The sequence below is a fragment of the Symphodus melops genome (genome assembly GCF_947650265.1).
Source record: "Symphodus melops genome assembly, chromosome: 3".
NCBI lineage: Eukaryota > Metazoa > Chordata > Actinopteri > Labriformes > Labridae > Symphodus > Symphodus melops.
The window spans coordinates 30185288-30206958 of NC_136693.1; the positions used below are offsets into that span (position 1 = coordinate 30185288).

The 21671-nt window shown below is 48.2% G+C and overlaps 1 protein-coding gene across 5 annotated transcripts; it reads left to right on the top strand.

Moving 5' to 3' along the window:
• Positions 1-322: 322 nt before the first annotated feature.
• eprs1 (glutamyl-prolyl-tRNA synthetase 1) lies at positions 323-21415 on the top strand. Of its 5 annotated transcripts, none has more exons than XM_079339507.1 (35): positions 323-413; positions 3338-3422; positions 3526-3625; positions 3712-3868; positions 3969-4105; positions 4207-4301; positions 4635-4761; positions 4866-5058; positions 5152-5323; positions 5409-5642; positions 5752-5836; positions 6487-6546; positions 9607-9717; positions 9799-9935; positions 10068-10275; positions 10368-10480; positions 10755-10872; positions 11788-12009; positions 12196-12366; positions 12683-12913; positions 13408-13644; positions 14381-14629; positions 14711-14979; positions 16867-16918; positions 17106-17315; positions 17405-17477; positions 17566-17645; positions 18182-18283; positions 18405-18560; positions 18665-18862; positions 18945-19118; positions 19260-19420; positions 19770-19848; positions 19941-20005; positions 20634-21415. In XM_079339507.1, exons 3-35 carry the CDS (start codon positions 3608-3610, stop codon positions 20782-20784), a joined length of 4845 nt encoding a protein of 1614 aa, XP_079195633.1. In that variant the 5' UTR covers positions 323-413; positions 3338-3422; positions 3526-3607; the 3' UTR covers positions 20785-21415. The 5 variants fall into 5 exon arrangements, with proteins under 5 accessions (XP_079195633.1, XP_079195631.1, XP_079195630.1 ...); XM_079339505.1 differs by lacking the exon at positions 323-413 and adding an exon at positions 1244-1427 and having other exon boundaries at positions 10755-10876; positions 11807-12009; XM_079339504.1 differs by lacking the exon at positions 323-413 and adding an exon at positions 1245-1427.
• The last annotated feature ends 256 nt before the right edge of the window (positions 21416-21671 follow it).

Here is a 21671-nt window from a genome sequence, read left to right on the forward strand (position 1 = left end):
ATCCAATTCAATCCAACTTTATTTAATTAAGCACTTTAAAACAACCACAGCTGACCAAAATGCTGTACAATAAATTAATAAAAAGTTTTAAAAAAAGGCATAATACACAATACACAATAATTTAAAAGATATAAAAACATGACTCATGGTATGCTGTAAAATAAATAAAATACATAAAATAAATAAAATCATCATCTTACTCGGTGTCAAAGGCCAGGGAGAAAAGATGTGTTTTATGAAGTGATTTAAAAACAGACAGAGAAGGAGCCTGTTTAAGGTGCTGAGGCAGATCGCTCCATAGTTTAGGAGCTGCAACAGGACTAAAGCCTCTGTACACGGCCCACCAGCGCCCGCTAAGGGGGCTCCATCTGACAGAATGTGTTCATATCATCATGTGTCTCCGTGTTTTTAAGGCATTTTATTGACTTTAAACTGGAAAATGTGCTCCATGTAAATCAGTGTCGAAACTTCTTTTCTTCAGGCCAAAATTGTCATGTTAGAATCGCTCATGGGCGACAGGTTTTGTTTTTTAAATAATACGATCAGGAACTTTTTATATTTTGACCTCTATGAAAATAACTTAAAAAACACAATAACTAATTACAGTGAGAAACTATTTTGTTCTCATTTTAATGAAAAATTTGTCAGACATTGTTGAAAAAAAACCCCTTTAATAAAAAGAAATTAAATATTTATACTTATATTTTTGTTCTTTATTTTGTCTTTTGTATTTTTTTTACCTCAGGTTTTTAAATGGTTAAACAGTCTGTTTGTTTGCAAAATGATGCAAAGGTTCATTTTCATAGTGAACACAACATGTGGAAAATAATCAAAGCTGTTAAAAAAATAAAGAAAAAACATAAATTGCTCTTAAGATTTTTTTATTTGATGAATATCTTTCAGCCCTCACTAACATTAAAAAGAAAAATAACTAAAATGGCATCTGAATGAGGCCTCGGGACAACTAAATCTTTTGATTCTTCAACTGAAGTCTGCAAGGGCTGCAAAAAATCCCCTCAAGGGCCACAAATGGTCCCCGGGCCGCCCTTTGGCCCCCCCTGATGTAAATGGTAAAAACAGAGTGTTCATCTGTAAAATGTCCGGTGACGATGAATTAAACAGGATTGTGGAATCAGAACACAGTGAGTTTTTAGTTTTAATGGGTCACTTCCATACTGGATCTGGTCATGGCCCCTGGGGGTCCCTGTAGCGCCCCTGCACGTGGTGGCAGTATTGCACCACTGAGGCTGTTGGTGAGCGATAATAAAAACAACAGAAGAAGAGTCCTCTCGTGTCCTGCTCGGCGTGCGGAGAAGAAGAAGTGTCGCTGCTTGTCTGAGGAGTTTGTTGAAGCTTCACCACCTGAAGCCGGACTTTCACCACTATGGCGTTAAACTTCACCATCAACACGAGCAACCCTCCTATAGGTGAGTCTCTGCGCACGAGCCTGCACCCCCTTAAAAGAGGCGTGCGCGTGCACTCAGTGACAGCTCTGTGGTTTAGCGTTAGCAGTTAGCATCGTTACGTGTCAACCCAAACACATGAGACAAACTGTTTAAACTTTCCTTTAATATACACATGTAAAATAAAGAGTACAGGGCGAAGGATCATACTGACAATGACCGAATGATTGTTCAGTTTAAAGGTGGACAATAAAGTTGTTGTTCTTTTATCGCTAGCTTAAATTTACGGCTGATGAAACCAGTTGAAACCGCTAAAAAAAGAAGCATTTAAAATATTTTATAGATGATTAAAGAGTCTCCAAATTAAGCCTTTAAAATATTATTAAAATGGGTCCATAAAGATCTAAATGGGGTTTGTTCTGTTTGTTTTGTTCTGGATATGTGAGAGTATACCTCTCCGGGTGTTATGATGAATTCTGCTACCCTTCGAAATGTGTTCCCAGTAAAAGTAGATTTAATTTGAGTTTTGTTCCTTTATGGATAAAATACTTTATTTAACTTCTTAATAAAAATAAAGATTTCATTGTTAGATTTTAAAAACATGTTTTTCATCCTTACGGTACGCACGCAGGGATTATGTGTTTGATAACAGATTATCTTTAATAATAGAGCATTAAAATGTTCTCCTTTTATACTTTTAGCGATGATTAGTGAATTCATGTTAAGCAATTTGTTCTTGTAGCTTTATTTGTTAGGGGATAATGTTAGTCTATGCTCTACGTTGGCATCGTTTGACACGGTAGCACATCTCGACATAACACCGGCTCGTTGTCGTCGTGGCAGCAGCTCCAGATGAACCAGGAGTTTTTATCACATCACTGCTTTAATTCCATCTGTGAGACTGACCTTTTGTTTGTTTACTTTGAGCTCCACAGCATGTAAACACTCTTTATTAACTCTGAATTAATCTTTGAAGGTCGAGCTTACAGTGACTGTGAGGCTAACAAGGGTTAACATTTAAAGAAATGCATCCAAACCTGTCTTACAGTAGAGTCTGGGTAAATGGGTTAGTGTGAAGTCGTGTGTGTAGATTTTTTTTATCTATTGATTGGCCCTGACAGGTGCTGAACAGCGCCCCTTGTGTTTGAAAGCAGCGCTGCAGGCTGACGCAAGCGGGCAGCTGCTGCATGTCTTTTGCAGGAGTGTCCCGACACACAAAGTTAGAACCATCCCTGCAGCTTCCCAGTCGAACCATTACTCGTCATCATTAGACCATTATGAAAGAAACACAGGTCGACATTAACAATGAAGAACTAATCTGTGTTTTTACAAATATGCAGCTCAGAGCTTCAGGAGTGTGAAGGCGCTGTAATTATTATAACACTTATAAAGACGTGTCTACAAAGGACACATCTTTAGATCTGTGTGTAAATCTGATTTAACAGAAGCACTGTTTCTGTTTCCGGCCGTGGTCGAGTTGAAAGTACGGAGCAAACTCTTCAGTCCTGACATGTGAAAAAAACACGACACGTTGTACTCCTGCGGCGTGCAGGAGGAGGTCGTTAACGTTCGAGAAGAGTGAAGGTTCACCATCGCAGGACCAGTTGAACTGGTTTTGTGGAAAAGCTTTAAAAGTTCCCAGTTATATAGGTCGTGGTTGTTTCAACTGAAGGAGACGTATATATATCTCCTACACACACACACACACACACACACACACACACACACACACACACACACACACACACACACACAGGACAGTATGCACTTAATTTGCATGATACAGTTCACACTAATTCTCTTACATTTAATTTTTATGACTGTTGTTGTTGTTGCTGTTTTTAGCCCTTCTGTAATCTTGCGTGTTATTCCTTAATGTGAAGCTGTTGGCCTGTTGCCGATAGTAACCATGCCGTGTCTTCTCCGTCCTGCAGGAGCGCTCCTGGCAGCAGAGCATGTGAAGGGCAGCGTGCAGGTTTCTGTGGAGGAAGGCAAAGACACGCGGCTCGATGTCTCCGAGTACGTGACCCCATTACAGAACGAGCTCGAGCCACATCTCTCCTTTAAAGTCCCAGGATGTTCAGTGTTCACCTAACGTCTGTGTCCTTTGACCTTTCCTCAGCGCCATCCATTTCCACGATGCTAACTCCATCAGCCGCTACCTGGCTCGCGTGGCTCCCGCTCTCGGACTTTATGGAGCGAACATGATGGAGCAGACTGAGGTGAGTGTTTCTGTATGCGAGCGACGACATGTGACAGATTATTTTTTTCCCCTATCGGACATTTTTTTTGGGTCTGGTATCTTTAGGTGGACCACTGGTTAGAGTTCAGTGCTCAGCGCCTGTGTGGTCAGTCGGGATTGGCCGCTGCGTTGGGAGAACTTGACAAGGCGCTTTCCCTGCGGACCTTCCTCGTTGGACACGGCGTCACCCTCGCTGACCTTTCTGTTTGGGCGTCCCTCAAAGGTCAAAGTGGTTTTTGTGTCTCGAGCCGTCGACTTTAAATATAAACACAACTCCAAAGTGATCGTGCGTCACGCGCTCATGTGTTTCGTCTTCTCTGCAGATCACGCCGAATGGCAAGGCCAGAGCAAATCCTTCGCGCACGTCAGCCGCTGGTTCTTCTTCCTGAGCTCGCAGGTTCCCTTCACGGCTGTTGGAAACAAGTACGCCAAGAAGAACGCTCCACCGAGCAAAGCCAGCGTAAGACTTCACCGTCATCTGAACGTTTCAGGAAAGTAGACGCGGGAGAACAACTTCTCAAATGTTTCGCTCTTGTTTTTTTTGGCCGTTTGTGTCGACAGTCGGATGAGAAGAAGCAGGATCTTGGGAAGTTTGTGGATTTGCCAGGAGCCGAGATGGGCAAGGTGGTGGTTCGATTCCCTCCAGAGGCCAGCGGGTAAGGCTCGCTTCAGAGTTTGGAAGAGTTCAGGTTGTGCGTGAGATCCAGCGTTTTCCCTTCAAATGTATTAATTGTTTTTAACTGAATTTTTAAAGGCATGGTTCATGGCATTAACATATTTAGATTTCAAGGATATAGCGATCCCCTATCTTACATGAAGCATGAGGGCAGACTTCAGTACACGGGTCTGAAAGGTCCTATCAGGGATGAGATGAGACACGCAGCACTTTTATTCTCCGCTTCATTCGAGCACTTTTCATCTAGGAAAGAGACGCTTGGTGGACACGAGGGCTTAAAGCTTTTCTTTTTTGAATGTCTGACTTCGACCAGGTACCTGCACATCGGCCACGCCAAGGCCGCTCTCCTCAACCAGCACTACCAGGTCACGTTCAAAGGCAAGCTCATCATGCGCTTCGATGACACCAACCCCGAGAAGGAAAAGGAGGACTTTGAGAAGGTGGAGCGGCAGAAAATCACATCCGTTAAACGGCCCAAAAACAGAAACGCTTCAGCATATACACGGGTCAATCACGCCAGAATAAACGTGCGTTGTGTTTTTAGGTGATCCTGGAGGACGTGGCCATGCTCCAGATCCATCCAGACCAGTTCACCTACACCAGCGACCATTTCCCCACCATTATGCGGTTTGCTGAGCAGCTGCTCTCCGAGGGCAAAGCCTACATCGATAACACTCCTCCCGAGCAGATGAAGCTGGAGAGGGAGCAGCGCGCCGAGTCCAAGTGCAGAAACAACAGTAAGCAGCAGGAAACAGGAAGTCATGAACGGTCCCGATAAGGCCACAACGCGAGCCTTTCTAATCCCGTTTCTTGTCTCTCTTCCTCGGCAGCCGTGGAGCAGAACATGAAGATGTGGTCGGAGATGAAAGCCGGGACAGAGTTCGGTCAGACCTGCTGCATGAGAGCAAAGATGGATATGAGCTCCAACAACGGCTGCATGAGAGACCCCGCCCTGTACCGCTGCAAGAACGCCCCCCACCCACGCACCGGGAGCGCCTACAGGTAAATGAGTCCGAGGCGGAACAAACTAGAATATTATGTCTCATGTTCACAGAATAAAAGCAACCTTTCCCCCTCTTTCCTCCAGAGTCTATCCAACGTACGACTTTGCGTGTCCCATCGTGGACAGTCTGGAGGGGGTGACGCACGCCCTGAGGACCACCGAGTACCACGACCGCGACGAGCAGTTCTACTGGATCATCGAGGCGCTCCGTCTCAGGAAGCCTTACATCTGGGAGTACGCCCGGCTCAACCTCAACAACACGGTGCTGTCCAAGAGGAAGCTCACCTGGTTCGTGGACCAGGGCTACGTCGACGGATGGTGGGTGGAGTTTGACGCAGCCCGAGGCCGACGTCTCCGTGACGAGACCGCTCTCAAACTTCTGCACCTCGCTCTCTCCCTATTCTCACTGTCCTGTCTCGCCCTCCAGGGACGACCCTCGTTTCCCCACCGTCAGAGGAGTCCTGAGGAGAGGAATGACAGTGGAGGGTCTGAAACAGTTCATCGCTGCCCAGGTGAGTTCGTCATGGCGTGAGGTGATGAACGCACGCACAGATTTAAGGCCCCAGAGTGCAGCACGAGTCATCAGACATTCAGATCGTTCTGCAGGAAGAGAAAGTACCTTTAATTCCCCAGCAGCTGTGTCTTTGGTCCGAGCTGATTTTTTTTTCCACTTCAGTCAGTGTGTTCTGCTTCCTCTGGCTCGCTGTGTGTTTGGAGGCCTCTGCAGCAGATGCACATGGGTCTGTTTCTGCAGGATGCCGAAGCACGGAGCAGATCGAGGGGGACAGGAAGTAGGGCACCGGAAAAAAACCCATTAAATCATCGGGTTTATTTTCAGAATAAAACGCTCTGCTTTGACGGTTCAGACTGTATGTGTGTTTATTGATGTTTTATAAGGCTTTTAAACGACATGCATTATATCATGCTGCTGCTGCTGTAATCTGTGATATCTGCAGGAAACTCCTTTTTGTCTCTGCACAGTTAGTGCTGGTGTCCTGCAGTGCTGTAGACGCAGCGGAGCGGGTTAGGGTGTACTTGGATGCAGCGTTTAAAAATCTGGATTAAAAACGTGTAAAATGTGTTTTTTTTTCTTTTATGGCGATTCGTTTTATTTCCACACTGAACAAAGAAAGTGTGCTGACCTTTGTCTCTCTCTGTGCAGGGAGGATCGCGCTCAGTGGTGAACATGGAGTGGGACAAGATCTGGGCCTTCAATAAGAAGGTAAATGTTTGTGCTCTGACCTTTCGCTGAACGTCTGAACTCATCTGAGCCGAACACCAGAGAGACGAATGATTCAAAGAGGCTCCTCTTTAAAATAAAACCACCTTTAAGATCTAACATGTGAGGCTTTTATAAAGAGCTCACTGCTGGCATGGCTTCCTTCTGCTTCGCTCTTCTCATTCTGTTCAACACTTTTCATTTGCATCTTTATTTTTCACCCGCCCTCTCTCCTTTTATTCACTTCCTGTTTACACTCGATCCTCAAACGGCAACGCAGCGGCTCCATTTCACGTCCTTCGTTCATCCTTGTTTGTTGTTTTTTTCATAATGGCCGCTCCCTCATTGTTGCTTCCTCTGTGTTTTTGTTTCCCAGCTGGCACTGGCTGCTTCATGCCCGAGTCAGACAGAAGGTGTGAAACTAACTCGTTTGATGTTTAGCTGGTCAGACGCAGATTCACCGTCAGAAGAAATGACAGCAGGAGGAAGATTGAAACGTTCTGTTTGTGCTTCATGTGCATGATCTTCTTACCTGTACCTGTCCTCCCTCACTCCTCAGACACGTTCATCACCATGTAGCGTCTTCAGCCTAACCGGAGATTTCAAAAGTTGCAGCAAACTCCTCGACGCACAGAGGAGATCATCGGCCGTCCAATTAAACGTCACCGTGGTTTTTTTGCAGTGTCAAGCTCCGTCGGATCCCCCCCCCCCTTTTTTTCAGCTGATTCAGCTTGTTTAATCTGCGTCGATGCGGCATGGTTGTTGAGGGGTATCGCTCTGATTGGTTGTTCAGCTAAGCGAATCAGTGCATGAGAAGAAAAAGGAAAGTTTCAACTTTTAATCCGACATTATTCTCGATTTAGAAGTACGAACATTACGAGTGGTGAGCGATATGAAATATTTATATCTCAGCACTCTTCCTCGTCATCTTCTTGTTTCTCCTTTTTTGGAATTACAATTTCAGACTACCGCCCCCTGCTGGCACGGAGAGTTTTCTTCCTCACCGGACACGCGTGGTGGTTGGCGGTCTGCGTTCGTCTTTGCGGTGTGTTCAAGGCGTGGCGAGGCGGCTTGTTCTTCACCGCCTGCTTGATGTGTCCGGACTTAAACAGCAGCTCTGTGTGGAGAGGTTCAGAGAATAACGTAAAACTTCATTATTCAATTAAACTACAAAAGCTGCGTTTCCACCAAGCGAGCTGGTTAAGTTGTTTCCACTCTTTTTTTTTTTTTTTTTTTTTTTTTGCTACCCTTCTGTTGGGTTAGCGAGTGAACCAATCTGACCCTCAAAGGGCGGAGCTTCAGTCCTCTGCTGGTCGTCCTACATCGTTCTTCTTCTTCTTACGCAGCGGACGTTTCTCCATCCGGCGCACGTCTCACTTGACCAAGTCGAGGTATCGTCGTCTCTGTACTGAACCAAACCGGACCTCTTGGTACTTCTGCAAACCCGAGGTTTTACAGACGGAGTTTAGACGAGTGAGAGGCAGGCTAAGGAACAGATGTGCACACGGCTCGGAGGGGAGATTCTCTTTAAAAGGTTCCATTCTGTGTAAATGTGTCTCTCCCTCTCTCCTCTCTCTCTTCCCCCCTCGTTGTATCTGACATTAAAACGACATCTCACTCTTCTGTTTCCAAGCTGCCAATTAGCTGTCTGAAGGTACTCCTCCTCCTCCTCCTCCTCCTCCTCCTCCTCCTCCTTTTCCAGCACTCCCTCCCTGCTTCCATCCACGCTGATTTTCCAAACGTCCATCAACCTTCTTCACTGTTCAGACGTCCACACTGATGCTCAGAGTCTGAATCGAGCCGCTGACCTTATGTAGAAACGGGTGAAGGATACTGAAACTGCTCCACCTGCTCCGAGCTCGTGTGTGAACGCCGAGCTGTGACCGAACTCTGCAGAGTAAATTAAACTATAAAGCTCAACGTCCAAAACAAGCGAGCGATTGTTCTGATGTTCTTCGAGTGTCCGCTTGAGGCTGCAGAAGAAGCCCCGAGAATATGTTAGAAAACGTTTATTACGAACCTGAAGCTTGTTTTGTGTTTGGTGCACAGAGTCTATAACTCACCGTGACCCCTCCTCCTCAGCGCTCGCTCTCTGCAGGACGTCGCGTGAACGTTTACAGCTTGTAGCTAACTGAGAATATTTCATCTGTTGTAAAGCTGCACGCCGATGATTGGCCCAACGAGACGGAGTCAAACACAACTACCATCATCTGATCACTCGCAGCCTCTCGTGGTTTAAATATCAACATATAAATACTTTTAGTACAATTTAGAAAACATGAGATCTGTACGCAGCGTTCGTCATCTGAGGCCCCTCCTCTCATCATCTTCTGGGAATGGAAGCTCGTAATTGGCCAAACCAGGTGTCCGTCAAAAGGTCCGAGTGAGGCTGGAGGTGGAGCTGTCTGAGTCCTCTTCACTCCATCGCAGTCTGAACTCTGTATCTGCTTCATGCAAGGATCATTTCTCTGAGCTCGTTCCTCCCTGAAAGAGGTCAAAGGTCAGAGGCCGACCTGCGAGGACGCACCGGCATCAGCGGCTCCTGAACAGTGAAACGGGCTGGTTGGAGTCGTGACAGCGGTGGACGAGCTCGTTCCCTTCCTTCCCTCCTCGTCTGCTTCACTTTTCTTTTCTCTGCTCCTCATTTGACGCGCACGTCTTCCTTCCTTTCCTCGCTTCATGGCGCGCTGAGCTGGCCGATCTTTGTTTTGAGTTTTGATCAGAGAAAATAGTTTTTGGATCCGTTTGCATCATTTACAGCTTTTTATCCTTTTCATCACTAAGCGGTTTGTCGTTTCTTTTACTGAACGCCGTTTGTCTCCGTGTCGATCTTCACCCGTCCGTGTGTGTGTGTGTGTGTGTGTGTGTGTGTGTGTGTGTGTGTGTGTGTGTGTGTGTGTGTGTGTGTGTGTGTGTGTGTGTGTGTGTGTGTGTGTGTGTGTGTGTGTGTGTGTGTGTGTGTGTGTGTGTGTGTGTGTGTGTGTGTGTGTGTGTGTGTGTGTGTGTGTGTGTGTGTGTGTGTGTGTGTGTGTGTGTGTGTGTGTGTGTGTGTGTGTGTGTTAGGTTATTGACCCGGTGGCTCCCAGGTTCACGGCTCTGTCCAGCTCCTACGTGGTTCCTGTTTCTGTCTCCGAGGCGTCGGAGGAGATGAAGGAAGTGGCCAAACACCCGAAGGTCGGTGCGTCTCCGTTCGCTCCGACGTGTTTCACACAGTCAACGTTGATTTGTAACGTTTTTATCGTCAAACGCTTTCAGAACGCAGAGGTGGGCGTGAAGGAGGTTTGGTACGGCCCTCGGGTTCTGGTGGAAGGAGCGGACGCCGAGACGTTTTCAGAGGGAGAGATGGTCACCTTCATCAACTGGGGCAACCTCGTCATCACCAAGATCAACAAGTATGCAGGATCACCAGCCAGCGCTTACACACTTACTAAAGTGGCGTGGAGGGGGCGGGTTGCTCGTGGTCCGTGCACGGCGTTGCGTTTGACGCAGGAGTAACGGCATGTTTTTGTCTCGTTGCTGCTCAGAGGGTCCGATGGGAAGGTCGTCTCCATGGAGGCTCGTCTGAACCTGGACAACAAGGACTTCAAGAAGACCACGAAGATCACGTGGCTGGCCGAGACCAACAGCGCCCCCCTGCTGCCCACCGTCTGCGTCAACTACCAGCCGCTCATCTCCAAACCCGTCATCGCCAAGGACGACGACTTCAAGGAGTTCATCAACAAAAACAGCAAGGTCTGTTCCTGCAGCGGGCGCCATCTCTTCTCACACGTGACGCTTATCTCACATGTTTTGTCCTCTCTCCCCCCCCCCCACCCCCCCCACAGCTGGAGGAGAAGATGCTCGGAGATCCGTGTCTGAAGACCCTGAAGAAAGGAGACATCATCCAGCTCCAGAGACGAGGTTTCTACATCTGCGATCAGCCGTACGAGCCCGTCAGGTGAGCGGTGGATCCCGTTTGACCGGTCCATTTAAATTCCCTCCTGAAATGTCTGTCAAACGTCAGACAGCCTGAAGACTCGAAGGCCAAACATAAAGGTTTACTGTCACAGCGTATCCAAGATGGTGGTTAGAATGAACAGAATCCAACACTACAGTGTAATTGGACGTATTCACAATCTAAACCAGAGAGAGAGAGGCTGCAGTACCGGTTTTAAACACTAGGTGTCTGAGTTACACCGTGACCTGGTTCTGACCGTGGTTCACGTCTCCAGTCCAAACAGCTGTAAGGAGAGTCCGTGTGTGCTGCTCTACATTCCTGATGGACACGTCAAAGAGCAGCCGACGGCTGGATCCAAGGACAAGAGCAAGAGCCAGACCTCCAGCAACACGGTGAGTGTGACCACAGAACACACCTGGAGAGATCACATGACATGTTCTCTGTCCTGACAACACATCACACACGCTGGCATGCTGGCTCTCCGTGAGATGTAAAATTCTTTAGTTTTCCTGAATAATGAGCTCAACATTAAATCCACAGATGTTGAATTATTCCTGCACCATTATCTCCACTTTGTAAGACAAGCGCCGTGTCGAAGCCCCTCCCCTTTCCTTCCTCTGCGTAACCTTTGGCACAAACAAAAGTGAAAACACGGCAGGAGGAGAAACTGACGCCCTGAAAGTTCTTTTACAACCTGAAGTTCAGTGATAAGATATTAAAGCACAGTTCATATAAAATGTACAAAGTTATACATTAAGACTTCAAAGAGTTAGCTGCTCTTATCCACACACACGCACACACACACACACACACACACACACACACACACACACACACACACACACTCACTCACTCACTCCTCATGTTTCAGAAACGTTTCGCGCGATGATCCTCCATCACATCAGGAGATCCGCTCATCGCTGATGATGCACATCACTACTACAGCTGCAGAAAAATATGAAAAACAGCAGAAAAAGTTGCAGTTAAAAAAAAAAAGAGACGTACAAGCATCACAGTCGTTGCGTTCAGGAGAGACATATGGTCAGTTTATTCTCTTTGCATGCAGAACCTTCAAATGGTCTGGATTTATTCTGGTGCGGTTATAACTCCTTCAAAGTGAAACAGAAAGCAGGAGAAGTTGAGATAGCGAGCGCTAACCGCTCTGACTAATAGAGCGAAGGTTGGCGTATACGGCGAGGCGTCGTATGGACAGACTTTGATCCTGGATGTAAAAACACGACTCTATAAGAGCAGACGAACCTGCAGCTCTCATTTCTAACTTCACTCTGCTTTCACTCTCGTCTCAGCCTGCCGCCTCGTCGAAAGCCGCCTCGTCTAAAGCCGCCTCGTCAAAGGCTGCACCTGCCTCCTCTTCATCCTCAGCACCTGCCTCCTCTTCATCCTCATCCTCAGCCGGAGACGTATTCTCCAGCATCGTGGCACAAGGTGAAACTGTACGCCAGCTGAAGACCGCCAAGGCCCCCAAAGAAGAAGTGGACAAGGCGGTTCAGCAGCTGCTCTCTCTGAAGGTACGTGGACGGAGAGGATGCACTCAGAGACGCGTGGTGAAGAGTTTGCATCATCGAGGTCGAGCTGAGCGCCACTTCCTGCGATTCATTGACTTAAAAAAAAAAAAAAAAAAAAAGGTGAACTTTCCCTTTAAACTAAAAAAAGTGATGTAATCATTTAAAAGTTGTCTCCTTCTTTTCCTGCAGGCGCAGTTTAAACAACAGACCGGGTTGGACTACAAGCCAGGCATGGCTCCTCCCGCCACAGCTACAGCCGCGCCCGCCGCCACCTCAACGGACGCCGCCTCGTGTCCGTTCACCCGTGTTACGCAGCAGGGAGAGGTGGTCAGGAAGCTGAAAGCGGAGGGAGCGCCTAAGGTCTGTAAACGCTGTCGGCATGAACACGCTAACCACTTCCTGTTTCTGTGCTTCACTTCCTGTCCTAACCTTCCATCCACCACAAGGGCCTTACTGTATTTCAAAATAAAAGCATGGTTGAATTCAAACAGGAAGTAAGACGCTGTGTGCGCTACTTGTTAAATTGTTTATCGTTTGACGGCCCCGGTCCAAACCCGTTTGTCCCCTCGTCCTCGTCTCCATCATGTTTTGTCCAGCTCATGTTCGTACGTCACTCGCATGCCTCCGTGTGTCGATCCCTCGTTGTTAAAATGCGTTGGTCTGTTGATGGCACCAGGACCAGATCGATGTGGCGGTGAAGCAGCTCCTGGCTCTCAAGGCCGAGTTCAAGAAGCTGACCGGTCAGGATTACAAGCCAGGGATGGCCCCTTCCTCTGTCCCGTCTTCTTCTTCTTCTTCTGCAGCCAAGTCTTCCTCCTCCTCTTCCTCGTCTCCCTCGGGCCTGTACGAGCGCGTTGCAGAACAGGGGGAGGCTGTGAGGAAACTGAAGTCTGAAAAAGCCCCAAAGGTATTCTGATGTAACGAGAAAAAGTAAAGCTACCCAAACGAGCGCAGAGATTTGTAAATGTTTGTCACGAGAGAAAAAGAGAGAGACGTCTTTGGTCAGCTTGTTTCTTCCTCCGAGTGACGGATCCTTAAATATGCTCGGACGCCGCAGCAGGTTGGGTTTTTTATGATAAGATGTCAGCGATTTACGGCGTGCTGACCTCAGGCAGAAAGAGATGAAACACTTAAATCAAACAAGAAGAGTCAGAACTCTGATCAAACTGAACTAGAGGGCGCTGATGAGCGCGTCTCCTTTCTTTCTCTTTCTCCGGTTCTGATCTCGACCCTTGGTTTACGATCCTTCAGCCGTCACATCAGTCCGATAAATCAAACTTTAACAAACTCAACTGAGAGCTTCATGCAGCGTCTCTGTTCTCTCTCTCTCTGCTTTTCATAAACTGACTTGTTGCTCTTTGATTTGAAATGAACCGTAATCGTCCCCCCGTGGTTCTCCAGGATCAGGTCGATGCAGCCGTGAAACAGCTGCTGGCCCTGAAGGCAGAGTACAAGCAGACCACAGGACAGGACTACAAACCAGGAGCGGCACCGGCCCCCACCCGAGCACCGGCCCCCGCCCCAGCACCGGCCCCCGTCCAGAGCAGCCCCGGTCCCGCTCCTGCGTCCGGCCTGTACGAGAAAGTGGCGGAGCAGGGAGAGGTGGTGAGGAAGCTGAAGGTCGCAAAAGCCCCCAAGGTGAGACTACATAAAAAAAAAAAACATTAACCCTTCGATGGATCACAGAACGTTTGTGCATTTAATCGAGTGTTTGTTCATCAGCGTTTAATGTAATTAACTAAGAGTGGGAAACCCTGCATGCTGGAATTATTAAACGCATTTGATTCAACGCTGCAGAACACGTCTAAAACCAGACGAGCACGTTTCTCCTCCTGCAGCTCGAGCAGGAACACGCAGCCTTCGAGTCGTCCAGCACGCGGCACGATTGTTCAGATGAATGTAGAGTTTAAAACATCGCAGCCAACGATGCGTCTCAGGTTAGCTCTCTAAATCTCATCAAACTGACGGCACCTTGAAAAGGTGTGTGTCTCTGCGAGCGGCGTTCCCTCTGCAGGTGAACAAAGTGAAACGTCCCGGGGTCATCCGCGTTCTTCAGTCCTCCTCGCAGCGTCTTCAAGTATGTGCTGAATGTGGTTATCGCTCAGGTCGACGTGGCGGTTCATCGATCCACTGTGTTGGCAGGAGTACAGGAAGTGCAGCCCCGACTAGTGGCGGGTGGCTGCATTACAGCGTAGAAGTCAAAATAGAGTTATTGACGATTCATTTAGAGGACGAGCAATGCTGGTGCTGACTGTCTGATTGATTCTGCAATGACTTCTGGGTAATGCAGTGCAGTAGAGTTTGTCTTTCAGTAATGCTGAAGACGTTGAAGCTGCAGTAGATTAACGTTTGTCTTCTTGCTGCTGCTCTTCAGGATCAGGTGGACGCTGCAGTCAAGCAGCTGCTGGCTCTTAAAGCGGAGTACAAGCAGCAGACCGGGCAGGACTACAAACCAGGAGCGGCACCGGCCCCCGCCCGAGCACCGGCCCCAGCACCGGCCCCCGCCCCAGCACCGGCCCCCGTCCAGAGCAGCCCCGGTCCCGCTCCTGCGTCCGGCCTGTACGAGAAAGTGGCGGAGCAGGGAGAGGTGGTGAGGAAGCTGAAGGTCGCAAAAGCCCCAAAGGTAAGGAACTGACGGCGGACGGGAATTAAACTGATCCCACTGATGAGGAAGCAAAGACGTCAGCTGTGTTTCCGTTTTCAGGAGCAGGTCGATCAAGCCGTGAAGACTCTCCTGGACCTGAAGAGCCAGTACAAGACGCTCACTGGGGAGGACTACAAACCAGTGGCTGCTGCAGGAGCCAGCGGAGGAGAGGACAAAAACCGCAAAGAGAGGGAGAACAAGTCTGAGAAACAGGGAGGAGGAGGAGGAGGAGGGAAGAAGGGTAAAGGAGAGAAAGGCAACCAGGGGAAAGAAGCATCAGGAGGAGCAGGAGGCTCAGGAGAGGGTCAGGGGCCGAAGAAACAGACACGGTGAGACGCCAAACAGCACAGTGTTAAACATGACAACACCTAAAGCTTTAATAAAAAGATAACACCTGTGAACGTCTTTGTCAGGGTGTCAAGGAGCAACTTCTTCTTTTACTTTTTGCATCTGAAGTCTGAAGTTTCTGCAGATTTCCCTCCTGCCTCACATGCAGAGGCTCTGCACACCTGGTATCAATGCATTCTGATGCCAAGTGTTTTAACATAATGCAAACTCCCCTTGTATTTATAGTGTCCAAAAGTACTAAAGATTTTTTAAAAACAAAACAACAAAACAAAAAAAATCAAATCTAAGGTTGGATTTTTATTTTTTTGTTGTTTGTAAAAAGCTTCCATGAGCGAGAGAGGGGGAGAGAGAGAGAGCGACGTCTGATCGTATGAATTCTTCAGGCCGATGTCGATCTGACATTTTTGGTCCTTAGATGAAGCGCTGCTCGTGCGACTCGTCTCTGTCGGGTTTGTTTTTGACATGTTGGATGTTTAAAATTTGAGATGTTTTATTTTCTTCACCATTCGAGCATCAAACGCAGGTCTCCTACTTTGTCTGGAGGACGAGTTTCTTAAAGTTTACGGCAGAGATTCGGGTGATGTCAGATTTTGAAAAAAGAGCACAGATGATGTCGTCAAGTCCGGTTTGTAAAAATTTTAATATGAATAACTAGAAATGTTTGGAGCAGCTGAACACGGCGAGCGTCAGGTGAACACGAGCCTTTTCATTGGCGGCACATTCTCGGCGGTTTATTGATCATTTGACCTGCGAGGCGGTGAGCGGTATCTTTGTGGAGACTTGTTTTTGTTGCTCGCACTCTGGAGACGGAGCATCACGACCTTCTGCTGCGCTAGCTAAGCCACGTGAGAGTTGAGGTTTAACGCTGAGACGTGGTGAGTTCTGATTGGTTGGTGTGTTTGTCGTCTGCTCGATGTCAGCGTGTGTGTGTGTGTGTGTGTGTGGCCTTGCTGTCAGCGTCTGGGTTTGAAATGTGATGAGTATTTCTGCATGTTTCACATCCATCAGAAATGAGGCACACCAGCACCCTCGAAGCCTTTTGACTCCTGAGCGCTCTGCGGCCTCTGAACGCCCTCGCCGCCTTGATTTAAGATGCAAAAAGTCAAATAAAAAGTTCCTCTCATGAAGTCTGATAATCACGTTCAGGGGTTTTACTGTCGCCCTCTTCGGCTTTCAGCAGGACGCTGGTTTGCTCTGCTTTGAGTCGCATGATTGGCTGGATATGGAATGGCTGCTTTAGAGTTTAAAGCTCCTCTGACATGAACACGAAGTGATGATTGTGGTTTGGTGCGCCTGTCGATGCTGCTGCAGGGTCGCTGTCTGATCAGGCGGTTAACGATTCATCGTGAGCTGCACGTCTTTATGGGACATCGTGCTGACGTGTCGACCAAATGGACAGAACTCAGCGGCCCCTCACAGGAGCTTTAAACCATCTCTGAAGTGACCCTGCACTAAGACTTGATTATTTAATATTGTGTGTGTGTGTGTTGTGATTAATTGCGGCAATCATCCTGACATCGAGTATTTACCGTCCCTTATTTATGAAAAAAAAAAAAAAAAAGTGTTCAACCAGGAAAAGCTCAATGAGATTAAGAATGTGATTTCTGCAAGAGTCCTGGCAGAGACGATCAGGACATCCTGAGTCACAGAGCAGAAAGCATCTGTGACCTGCAGCATCGTCCTCCCCCCAGACACCGATGATCCTGCAGGAGAGTCTGTGTCTAAAAACCTCAAATATATCGAGCACGAGCTTCACTTCATAAAAAAACAGGATTCCTACTAACAAAGAATCCGTGCAGATCTGTGATGTGTGTCCATGCATGCTCACGGTTTGCATCGCACTGATGTTGTTGGATGTCTCCTGACAGGTTGGGCTTAGAGGCCAAGAAAGAGGAGAACCTGGCCGACTGGTACTCTCAGGTGAGTCTGAACGCACACACACGTCACTTTACAGAGGTGTCCACAAATCGTCTCCATGACGACGTCCAGGCGAGGTTGCTGCTGCTTCCTCCTGTTTGCATTCGCAGCCATCGCAAACTTCTTTTTGAATAGTTTCAATTTGAGCTCAGCCAATCACGTGCCTGGATGTTGCTCGCCCCCCCTGCAGGTCATCACTAAAGCCGAGATGATCGAGTACTACGATGTGAGCGGCTGCTACGTGCTGCGGCCCTGGTCCTTCTCCATCTGGGAGTCCATCAAAGAGTTCTTCGACCGCGAGATTAAGAAGCTGGGCGTGGAGAACTGCTACTTCCCCATGTTCGTGTCGCAGGCCGCCCTGGAGAAAGAGAAGACCCACATTGAAGACTTTGCTCCAGAGGTAAACGCCGCCGCCGCCGCCTCTCTCGTCCTGTCACCGTGAAGACACTGTATTATAACCGTTACATGTGGTGATGTCATCTTCCTCAGGTTGCCTGGGTGACCCGGTCAGGAAAGACTGAGCTGGCCGAGCCCATTGCTGTGAGACCCACCAGTGAGACAGGTCTGAACTACAGCTCCCAGCATGCCTCTGACTGAATCACTTAACCTGCTTTCTTTGAACTCATGACCTTCTGTTGTTCTCACTGCAGTGATGTACCCCGCCTATGCTAAGTGGGTCCAGTCCCACAGAGACCTGCCAATCAAACTCAACCAGTGGTGTAACGTTGTGGTCAGTATCCTCTCTCCGTCTCTCACACACACACACACACACACACACACACACACACGTGTTCTACACCACACCAACTCTTCTCTTTGAAACTGCGAGCTCGTGGAATAAAAAAAAAAGATGCTACCAGGAAGTCGTTGACTCTCTTTCAGAGCAGCAAACCCCAGGTGTGCAGGAAGTGCAGTTCCTCAGGTGTCCACTGGAGGCTGTCTGCAAAAACCAAAGAGTGTTGACTCGAAAATTAAAATGAACATTGTACATGAGAGATGAACGTCTTTAGTTCTTTATTAATAAAAAGCGTACAGGGGAATAGTCTGAGTGCAATGTGTTCATTTGCAGAATTAGGGGCGTGGCCAATTTAAAAGAACAGGTAGGTGCAGTGTAGCTGATTGAGACTTAAGCCCCACCCTCAGTCTCTTTCTACATCATCTTTTGGCTTCATTACGCCTCTTTGGAAACCATTTTGTTGACATCACTGAGACCACGTCCATGTTTTTATTAACGCTCACTTCCTCCTTCTTCCCTCTGTCCTCCAGAGATGGGAGTTCAAACATCCACAGCCCTTCCTGAGGACCCGAGAGTTTCTGTGGCAGGAGGGACATACAGCCTTCGCCACCCGAGAGGAGGCAGCTGAAGAGGTGAGACGCTCCCTCAACACTACAACATGCTGGTATCCAGTTTGACGCCCAGTGTTCCCATCACGGATGGTAGAATAATTGTGATTTGATGATAACGGGGAAGTCTTTGTTTGCTTCGTAGGTGCTTCAGATCCTGGATCTGTACGCCAGGGTGTACGAGGAGCTGATGGCGATCCCCGTGGTGAAGGGGAGGAAGACGGAGAAGGAGAAGTTTGCAGGAGGAGATTACACCACCACTGTGGAGGCGTTCATCTCCGCCAGCGGCCGAGCCATTCAGGTACTGAAATGTGCAACTGAACGAGCAGGAGTGTGAACCATGAGTCGTCGTCATCACTGGTAAGGGGATGTTAACGCTGCTGCCGTTGCTCTGCGCGTCATCAGGGTGCCACGTCCCACCATCTGGGACAGAACTTCGCCAAGATGTTTGAGATCATGTTTGAGGATCCGAAGAGGCCGGGGGAGAAACAGCTCGCCTTCCAGAACTCCTGGGGAATCACAACCAGGACAATCGGGGTCCTCACCATGGTCCACGGGGACAACATGGGACTCGTGCTGCCGCCCAGGGTGGCCTGTTTGCAGGTACACACACAAGAAATGCATGCGAGAAGCGTTCTGTCTACCTGCAGTATGATCGACACTTGAACCTTCACGTCTTCTGCAGGTCGTCATCATCCCGTGTGGTGTCACTGCTTCGCTGTCGGAGCAGGACAGGGAGGCTCTGATGGCTCAGTGCTCCAAGTATAACAGCAGGCTGCTGCAGGCCGACGTCCGGGTGAAGACTGATGTTCGAGACAACTACTCCCCCGGGTGGAAGTTCAACCACTGGGAACTCAAGGTGATACCCAACGACAAGAAGCCAATATGAAAGGATGAAGATCGACATCCAGGATTGTTTGGAGGGCTTCAGTAATGACCGTCCCTCTCTCTCTCTCTCTCTCTCTCTCTCTCTGTCTCTCTCTCTCTCTCTCTCGTTCAGGGAGTCCCGATCCGTCTGGAGGTGGGTCCTAAAGACTTGCAGCAGCGACAGTGTGTGGCAGTGAGGAGAGACACGGGAGCGAAGGTGACGATTCCAGAGGCAGAGGTTGAGAAGAAGCTGGTCGCCATGTTGGAGGACATCCAGAACAACCTGTTCAAGAAGTAAGAACACACAGTGAGGCCGGGCTGCATTCACACATGCACAGAACTGCTTTCAGGGTGAGCTGCGTGTGTGAACAGAATATAGAATAGAAATAGTGCTTTCGTCTGCACAACACTCCTATAAAGTTTCATTTTTGAGTGTGAAACAGACACTCAGTGTATTTTTATGAGCGGTAGGGAAAGACCCTCTCAGCATGTGTGAAAACAGCATGAGGCTTAAAGTCATACCGACCAGCAGGGTGCGCCAGTGTGCTAGAAATGATGTTGGTATGGAGGTAAATTTAAAATGCTGCATCCATGCGTCTGCTACTTTCTACTAAGATGTAAAATGTGTTTGTGTGTGTTTCAGAGCTTCTGATGACCTAAAGGGCAACATGCTGGCTGTAGACACGATGGAACAGTTCCAGAAAGAGTTGGACCAGGGCAAGGTGAGAAACGCCGCCCTGCACGCGGCGAGCTGAACATTTCATCGTCTCAGCGCCTGATTAAACTGTCGATGACGCGTTTGTTTGGTTTGTAGATCGTCCAGATCCCGTTCTGTGGAGGGATCGAGTGCGAGGATTGGATCAAGAAAACCACTGCCAAGTACGTCTGACACGATGGTTCATGCTTAGCTTAATAAAAGCCCTCGCGTTGTTATTCTACATATACTAAAGGTGCAGAGTCATTTCAACGTCCTGCATCCTATAAACCCCTCTATTTCAGCCCTGCTCAGAACAGGCTGTTTCTGTGTCTGTAGCTTTAAATATGTAAATGAGCTGTGTCTGACCACGCCCCCTCTCTGGAAGGGCTCGGGTGTACTCGCTGCTTTCTGGCTCCATGTCCTATTGTTTACGGTGAGAAGGCAGACTCAGAGGGCAGAACAAACACCTAGCTGTGGGAGTGTCACCCACCTGGGGGAGGGGCTACTGCCCTTTGTGATGTCATGAAGGGAACATCTCCAAACGGCCTGTTTGAGCACACATTTTCTTAGTTAGAGGAACATGAAGAAGAGGAATTTGAATCATGCAATGAGCATATCTTAAATTTTAAAACTCGTAGTTCGAGGAGGTGAGTCGCTCTCCTTCACACATCAGGAGGTTTTTGTCGATCATTAGGAGTTGTGTCCGAGAGAAGTTCTCTGAAATTAAAGTGCAAAAAAAGAAAAAAAGAAGCCATTAATGGACATAGTCCTTTTAGCAGAGCTTAATGGTTGTATGTTGTTCTCCTATAGGGACCAGGACCTGGAGCCTGGAGCTCCATCCATGGGAGCCAAGAGCCTCTGCATCCCCTTCTCCCCCCTGAAGACGCTGCAGCCAGGCCAGATGTGCGTCAGCGGCAAGGAGGCGGCCCAGTACTACACCCTGTTTGGACGCAGCTACTAAAGAGCTGCTTTAGTTAAATATGGTTCTCCGTTAAGGGCTCTCCCTCCTTCTCTCATTTCTATTCTTTTCTCTAATCTCACCGGGGTACGAAGGGTTAACGGGTATACGGAGGTGACTGGACTGTGTTCGTATTAACTAAACGTTTGTAGCACTGCTCCCCTCACACGCGGCGGTGAACTCTCTCTGTGCCTCCCTCCCTGTGCTTCGTGTGAGGAAGGACTGCCGCCCCACAATAAAGCATGACGTCACTTTTCTGTTTGCGCTCCTTTCAAACCTGAAACTCAACTTCAAATAACAAAACATTCAATTTAAAAACCATGTCGTGTCTACAAGTTTGTAGTTTAACCCCCCCACCCCCCTTTCAAATCATGAGCACTTCCTGCGAGCTGAAGCGGGTCCTGGTATCTGGGGACAGTGAAGCAGTCTCATCTCCAAACTTGTCTCAGGATCTCTGCAGATCGTCATCGCCGCCCTCCTCCTCCCCTTCGTTTGAGTGGTCACCGTTTGTGGCTCGTCGTTCACAGCTTCATTAAAGTCACACCGCGGCTCTCATGAGCTGTATCATGTTACTGTCCAATCAAACAGCCCCGTGTTTCTTCTTCTTTGTCAATAATAAAGTCATTTTGATGGCAAGCTGTGGCATCGTGTTGTTTGTGATCCAGGATGTGTGGCGGTCTGTGGCCCGCCGAGAGGCTCGTTTATTATTTATTAGAGACTAATGGACGACGTGACACATCGACATGATGCTGCCTCAGACTGTTCATTCTGATTCAATAACTTACATTTACAATATGTTTATTGTTTAACAACACAAGTTAATTTATATCCAGCCCCCGGGCCACCACTTGATTATCTCATAGCTGTACATTACAGGGTTTTATATTTAT